Source organism: Adiantum capillus-veneris, chromosome 29 (assembly GCF_014529385.1).
Source record: "Adiantum capillus-veneris isolate H3 chromosome 29, ASM1452938v2, whole genome shotgun sequence".
Classification (NCBI taxonomy): Eukaryota; Viridiplantae; Streptophyta; class Polypodiopsida; order Polypodiales; family Pteridaceae; genus Adiantum; species Adiantum capillus-veneris.
Genome location: NC_140959.1, coordinates 113,809,120 through 113,816,982, shown reverse-complemented (window position 1 = coordinate 113,816,982; position 7,863 = coordinate 113,809,120). Strand labels below are relative to the sequence as shown.

Genomic DNA, 7,863 nt, shown 5'->3' with positions numbered 1-7,863 from the left:
AGAGATTTCCTCATGCACTTGAGTCTTGACTTCCTTTGTGAGGGTGGCCGCTACATCCCCTTTTGCTTCATTGAGCATGGCTTCCATCTATTCTGTTTCATTCTTACTTTGCTCTACTGCAGTGAGACAGCGGGCCTCAATTGTAGCGAGTCTCTTGTTCAGTTCATTGATCTCTTTACGAAGTCTCTCGAGTTAATTTCGAAGGCGAACGGGGCTGTCGAGCTTTGGGGGTGTTGCCACGACTCCGATGAAGGTTGGCTTGATGTGGGATAAGGCTCGGGTGGCCATGGCCGCTGCTTGTGTAATGTGACGAGTTGAAAACACCTTTACAATGGAAGGCAACCGAGCAGAGCTAGGACAATAGCCCAAAATGCGCAAGTAGAGCATCACAAGTCACAAGCAAACAACATCAGCAGCCTGTGCAAAGCATGGGCAGCTCGTATAGGTCTTCTTGCCTAGCTGCTGCATCTTCTACAACTTGCTTTCTTCACCACACTTGCTAAAGCGATGGAGCCTGCACATAGAAATATCCCTGGTGCTTGGTATTGCTACCGTTCATGGCTACTCTGTCTTGTGTGGGCCTAAGTGAGGGAGGGCATGAAGATAGATTTGGCAGGTTTTGTTCCATCTTCTTGAGCAGGGAGAGTGGGATGGCTCTGTGTCTAACCCCCTTGAGGGCACCGCCCCCGCGCTCATTGTGGAGTGGAAATACCTTAGGGTTTGTGTGTGTGTGTGTATGAGAGAGAGAGAGAGAGAGAGAGAGAGAGAGAGAGAGAGAGAGCGAGCTAAAATAAAGACAAAATTAAGATTAGCAAGTTTGATGGCACCATAAGACAAAAGATTTGAAACATTCCTTATTAATGTACTTTAATCTTGTGCAAGCACTCGTCTTCCTTGATTTGCATCTCCTGCTCACTTCCCATCGGTGGGGGAGAGATCGGTGTGTGTGTGTGTGTGTGTGTGTGTGTGTGAGAGAGAGAGAGAGAGAGAGAGAGAGAGAGAGAGAGAGAGAGAGAGAGAGAGAGAGAGAGAGAGAGAGAGAATTGCTCCAAATGAGAAAGAAGATACGTAGTAGATGCCTAGCCCATAGGATGTGTGAAATGATTTGGCCATACCTAGGCTCAAATTGTGTTTTGCCGGATAACTTTGTTTCTTCTATAAAGATACGCAAGAATTACAAGAGCACAAATTTTGTAGGTAATGCCATAAATCAAGGTGCTTAGGCTGGGTTTAGACAAGAGTGACAACAACGACACAACATCGGTAGCACTACTACTAGTAAAAACACTTTGCAAAATATTACAGCCAATGAAAGCAGCCTTGTGGCAAGACGATTGGTTGCTAGTAAAAATAACCAGTTGAAAAGTGGGTGGTGGTGTGGAGCTTCTTGGGGGGGTATCGCCCAACATAACGGCGGGTCTGAAACATTGAGTTTGTGTGTGTTCCAATGGTTGCGACTCCATGGAGTAGAGCCTAGAGGAGCTTGGGCGGGATCTGCACAGTGCAAATTCAAAACTTGTCCGGATAAAGGTCGGACGTGTGTGAACTGAACATCTCCAGCGGAAGAAGACACTTGGCGAAATTTCGATGATGACAGGACGGCTTCTTTCAAACAGAGAAACCAACCGCAGTACAGCCTACAGGATGAGAGAGAGAGAGATGAGAAGACTGGTAACGGAGTTGTAGAATTGCAGCTATTTGACATGTAGGGTTTGCGCATGCGCAGAGAGAGAGAGAGAGAGAGAGAGAGAGAGAGAGAGGAACGATGAACAGCAGTGATGACAACATTGTGGTCATCCAACGTGGGCAGCAGAAAGGAGACCCCACCACCATCTCCATCAATTGCCTTGATCAGCCTGGGCTGGCGTTCGACCTTGCTCGTGTACTCTTTGAATTTGGCCTGAATGTTGTCAAAGGAGGTAATCTTCTCATACTCATTTCCTGGTCTGGTGGGTACTGAAAAGCTGTTGGAATGCATCATCCAAGAAAAAAGTTATGGGGATAAACAGTTCCAAATGCACAGCCCATATGAAATCCATTAGACCTTAACTTCTACTTATGATCTTTGTCACAAAGTAAATTAAAAGCCTCTGTGAGGGGGCTGCTGCTACACCCACCAGCTCAGTTGCCTTCCTTATGCCCTTTGCTCGTGCGTTTGTTACACACTCTAGGGATGAATGTGCGCTCTCGGTTGGATGCCAAAGGAAAGCCTGCATGGCTGCTGCGTTGGCCAACTGAAGTCTGCTATGGGTGGTTTTCAATCTGGTCCTTGTGGACCATTGTGTGCATCGCACATCATGGGCTCATTTTAACCGTAAAAGCCGTTTTGGGTGGTTGAGGTAGGCATTTTGGTGGGCAGATATAGGGATTTTCTTGGGCGACTCCACCTTGACCCACACCTACGGCTACAGCATGATCACTCAGCAAGCATGAGGCAGCAGTTTGAATGGCTGTGTCCAGTGAGTGAGACTCAAAAGTTCTGAGGCTGTCAACCAATCTCTCTTGGGCGGTCTCTCTCTTCCAAAGTACAAATGAGGCAGGAGTATGTTTTGCCTACCATCTCTTTTCTAGTACTTTTCCCTACTAACTAATGATTTCCTTTAACCATCCTTATACACCATTTCCATCTCTATACCTCTATTTACTAAACTACTTTTAAAGTTGGACAAGGCTTAAGAATATTTCCATTCTCATCAACATACCATTTTTCTCCATCGCCACGACAATACACGGTGCTCTTTTGCACAAGGATGGCACTGCTCAGCCATTGCTATTTAGACTCGTCACTCCACACATGCACGAGCAATGTCTGTTGGGTTCTTCACCCTTGCCTTCAAACAAACCTTTGCTCTCATAGCTCTGCTTTTTGCCAGTTTCAAGCGTTTTTTTGGGGGGGAGAGAGAGAGAGAGGGGGGGGAAAGAAGAAGAAGAGAATTTTAACGTCGTAGGAAACTATCCCAAGAGACCTTAAAGATCTATCCAACGAGGAGAGTTGAACTCAAGACCTGTTATTCAAGAGGGAAATGGCATAACCAATCTACCACACTTGGGTGATAGAAAGGTTATACCATTTTCCTCTTCTTATTAGCGCGCGCACACACACCCCCGAGAAGAAGAGAATTTCAGCGTCGTAGGAAACTATCCCAAGAGACCTTAAAGATCTATCCGACGAGGAGAGTTGAACTCAAGACCTCTTATTCAAGAGGGAAATGGCATAACCAATTTACCACACTTGGGTGATAGAAAGGTTATACCATTTTCCTCTTCTTATTAGCGCGCGCACACACACATACACCCGAGAAGAAGAGAATTTTAACGTCCTAGGAAACTATTCCAAGAGACCTTAAAGATCTATCCGACGAGGAGAGTAACTCAAGACCTGTCATTCAAGAGGGAAGTGGCATAACCAATCTACCACACTTGGGTGATAGAAATGTTATACCATTTTCCTCTTCTTATTAGTGCACGCACCCCCCCCCCCCCCCACACACACACACCCGAGAAGAGAATTTTAACGTCGTAGGAAACTATCCCAAGAGACGATCTATCCAACGAGGAGAGTTGAACTCAAGACTTGTTATTCAAGAGGGAAATGGCATAACCAATCTACCTCACTTGGGTGATAGAAAGGTTATACCATTTTCCTCTTCTTATTAACGCACACACACACCCACACTCCCGAGAAGAAGAGAATTTTAACATCGTAGGAGACTATCCCAAGAGACCTTAAAGATCTATCCGACGAGGAGAGTTGAACTCAAGACCTGTTATTCAAGAGGGAAATGGCATAACCAATCTACCACACGTGGGTGATAGAAAGGTTATACCATTTTCCTCTTCTATTAGCGTCCACACATACAACCCACCCACACACACACACACCTGAGAAGAAGAGAATTTCAACGTCGTAGGAAACTATCCCAAGAGACCTTAAAGATCTATCCGACGAGGACCAAAGATGCATGCAAAACTGTTTCTCCTCTTCTAGAGAGGAGGGTGGAAAAGAGTTTCCTCTTCACTTGTGTGTGTGTGTGTGTGTGTGTGTGAGAGAGAGAGAGAGAGAGAGAGAGAGAGAGAGAGAGAGAGAGAGAGAGAGAGAAGAAGAAGATTGTTTTAATGTCGTAGGAAACTATCCCAAGAGACCTTAAAGATCTATCCGACGAAAAGAGTTGAACTCAAGACTTGTTATTCCAGAGGGAAATGGCATAACCAATCTACTACACTGGGTGATAGAAGGTTATACCGTTTTCCTTTTTTTATTAGCGCGCGCGCACACACACACACACCCAAGAAGAAGATTGTTTTAACGTCGTGGGAAACTATCCCAAGAAACCTTAAAGATCTATCCGGCGAGGAGACTTGAACTCAAGACCTATTATTCAAGAGGGAAATGGCATAACCAATCTACCACACTTGGTTGATAGAAAGATTATACCGTTTTCCTCTTTTTATTAGCGCGTGGACGTGCGCGCGCACCCGGAAGAAGAATGTTTTAACGTTGTAGGAAATTATCCCAAGAGACCTTAGAGATCTATCCGATGAGGAGAGTTGAACTCAAGACTCGTTATTCGCGCGCGCGCGAGAGAGAGAGAGAGAGAGAGAGAGAGAGAGAGAGAGAGAGAGAGAGAGAGAGAGAGAGAGAGAGAGAGAGAGAGAGAGAGAGCCGTGTCCACAACATGCAATGCAGAGGTCTTATCACTAGCTGTCTCATGGAAGGACCTAATGGCAGCGTCTAACTCTATTTTTACAAGCAAAAGAAAAACTATTGGTTATGGAGTATCATTGGGAGTTGCCGAAAGTTTTCAACGATGGCGCGTCCTCCTCGATAGACTGTCCATTTACCAACTTCTCTAGCTTCACAAACCTTGGTAAGCTCTTCTCTCTTACACCAAAGTTGCATAGGAGTCATCCTTTGCAAATCAAAACTAGGTGTCCTTGAGATTTTTTGATTGGGGTGTGTGTGTGTGTGTGTGTGTGTGTGTGTGAGAGAGAGAGAGAGAGAGAGAGAGAGAGAGAGAGAGAGAGAGAGCGCAATGAAATGATATGATATATTAACGTCTTCAAAAGGCCAAAATGACCTATGAGACCAATCACTTAGAAACTGGTGAATCTGATACCATGTCTGGGTACAAAAAAAGGAGATACTAAAATGAATTTAGAAGTGTTATTGTGTGGGGTATGTGTGATCATTGATGGGTGCCCAATACAAGAGGGTGATATAATGGGTGATGAATCCATCCTCATCTATACTCAATATGTCGAGATAGTATGGCTCGAATCCTTTGTTGTAGTCTCCGTCGATGTTGTGAAGCTCCTCTCCTCAGTTGTGAACATCTCGATCTCCCTAGCTTCAATGCTCGGTCAATGAGAGTAGCGTGGGTGTGAGTATGAGCTGAGCTTTGCAGTGGTGGCTGCTCCTTTATCTATCCTGTGTCTTGCTTGAAGAAATCAATAATCTGTCTTTGAGGTTGTCTCTCTCCAAATCTCCTCAATAAACTATCTGTGTGTCACAAACTGCTGACGTGTCAAAACCCTAAAGAATGGAGTCGACTTGCAGATGCCGGCCGAGGGGCCTAAACCCTAAGCAGAAGAAGAAGTCCTACCAACTTATGGAGACCTCGTCCGATGGGGCCCTAGTGACAAAGGATTAAAATAAAGCAGGACCCGCACACACACACAAAGTGATGATGTGGTAGATTTTCGAAAATTGCGCTGGCATGATGATGTGGCAGGCTGTACGGATTCCGCGTTTTGCGTTGGCTGATGACGTGGCAGCTGTACGGATTTCCGTAAATTACGTTGGCAGCTTTTGGCATTGCTTTTGGGACCAGAAGCTTTTGAGTTTTGAAGGCTTTTCACAGTAACTGCTTTTCAGGCCAAGGGCCTTTAAATATGTGGTTAGGGCTCATTCTCTGGCATGCTTCTTGGAGAAGGTGCAGAGTTTGGAGTACAGGCTTGTACTGTGTTGATGCAATATAAAGAAATACCGAAAGGGGCGCCAAGGTTTGGGGCCAATACTCTCTGGGGTGGAATTTCGCCACTCTGTGTCGCGTGTCGTCTCTCTCTATCAGTTTCAATTGTTATTTGAAGTGCTTAAAGTTGTTCAGTTTGATCTTTTCTATTGGCACGTGGTGCCCGTCTTGTGACAGTGGTATTAGAGCATCAGGCGTGTGCTTTTCTGAAAGCATACGGGTCCCACAAAAGAGCAGACAGAGCAAACCAGAGACTTCTAGAATTTATTTGAGGTATCTTCGCCCTTCGCCCTCCAACCCAGACTTATTAGCCACTCCCACCCTTATTTCATCGTGCATCGGACGCGCTCCCGTCTTCACCGCTCATGTCTTACAGGGCATAAGCCATTAAGATCACTTGCAAGAGAAGGATCCAAGATTTGTTTCGAGCTGCTGTTTTTCTCAGAGACAGTACCATGCAGATGTCTATAGCTACCAAGCAGTACACTCCAAGGACTTGGCAAGCTTTCAAGAAAATTTTTGCCCAAAGTAATATGGTTTCTGACATCTTCCTTCAGAGTGCAACTTCTGGCAGAGTGGGGTATCCTGAAATGCTTGCCATGGAAACCCTAGCAGATTATAACTTAAAATTTCTTGACATCTCCTAGTAGATGTCTCTTCACGATCAGATGACCTTGGAGGTCCAGTGCGATTGCTATCTTGGGACTACCATCTCCGCCAAAGAAACATTGTTTGTCCAAGAGCTAATGGACCATGCTGTGCTCGGCACGACCTCATGGAAGGAACTTAACCCTAATTTTTGGTACAGGTTTCAGGATGGAAAGTCAACCGACTTTTCAAAGCTCGACTGATGTCAAGATTGCTTTTTAAGTTTGAGTTCTGTTTGATCTTGTTTGGTGATCCTGTTTGAAATTTGTTTGAAATGGATGGTATCTGTTTTGAACCTGTTTTAGTGCCGATTTGAATTGTTTGACTCTGGTTTGATATTTGTTTCAATGATTGGTGATTTTACTCCTCGGTGGAGAAGTGAGAAAGACTATTTTGGTATTGTTTGAACCTCGAAACAACGCAGTCCGATGCCTCGGGAGCATTTCATTGTATGCTAGAAAACCTACGAATGACATAGGTCGATGCCTGGGGAGCGTGAACCTCCAAGCGATGCAGACTGTGGTCTGGGGAGCGTTTGGTTGTACAGTCCTCTGAGCTCATGGCTCGGACCTTTTTAAGCTATTTGCGGGGGGAGTGACGAGGTAGTCGTTGAGTAGCTTCATACCACAGACCGTTTGTCTCGAGGGAGTGCTCAGCGGTGCTGTTTGTTGTGTCTTGTAACATGCATATGTAAGCATTTGTGTTGCATTGTGATGTGCCAACTATTGAATATTCCTAATTGGATGAGATTGCCTGGGTATGTAATTTTAGTGCATCAAGACACTCGTGGAAGATCAGTACGGTCTGGGTGTGATGGCTAATTTTACTACGCCGGAATATCGAGAGTTCCGATCTGGACGAAAGGAGAAGCTAACTCCTTGATCAAAAGAGCCGAGAGGAGAAGCTAACTCCTTAACAAAAAGAGCAAAGTGATTGTCCCTCCGAATGACCCTCATAATTTTTTTTGAGCTAACTTGAGTTGTTTTGCAGATATGCTGTAATTGCGGACGATTACTCTCTTTCAAGAAGGGGAGATGTCACAAATTGCTGACGTGTCAAAGCCCCCTAAGAAGAACAAGTAACAGAAGAAGTCCTACCAACTTATGGGGACCCCGTCCGATGGGGCTCCAAGTGACATAAAGGATTAAAATAAAGCAAGACCTACACACACAGGCTTGCGCATGAACTGATGACGTGGTAGATTTTCGGAAATTACGCTGACACTGCTGATGTGGTAGGTTGT

At 45.2% G+C, this 7,863-nt stretch overlaps 1 protein-coding gene across 2 annotated transcripts in view; it reads left to right on the top strand.

The window, feature by feature from the left end:
- The first annotated feature begins 1,404 nt into the window (after window positions 1-1,404).
- Window positions 1,405-7,863, top strand: part of LOC147419786 (ACT domain-containing protein ACR9-like) — a 42,248-nt gene continuing 35,789 nt past the window's right edge. For both annotated transcript variants that reach the window (XM_086505330.1, XM_086505329.1), the window contains exon 1: window positions 1,405-1,919. In XM_086505330.1, coding sequence (XP_086361456.1) covers window positions 1,766-1,919 — 154 coding nt within the window. In that variant the 5' untranslated portion in view covers window positions 1,405-1,765. The remainder of the gene's footprint in view (window positions 1,920-7,863) is intronic.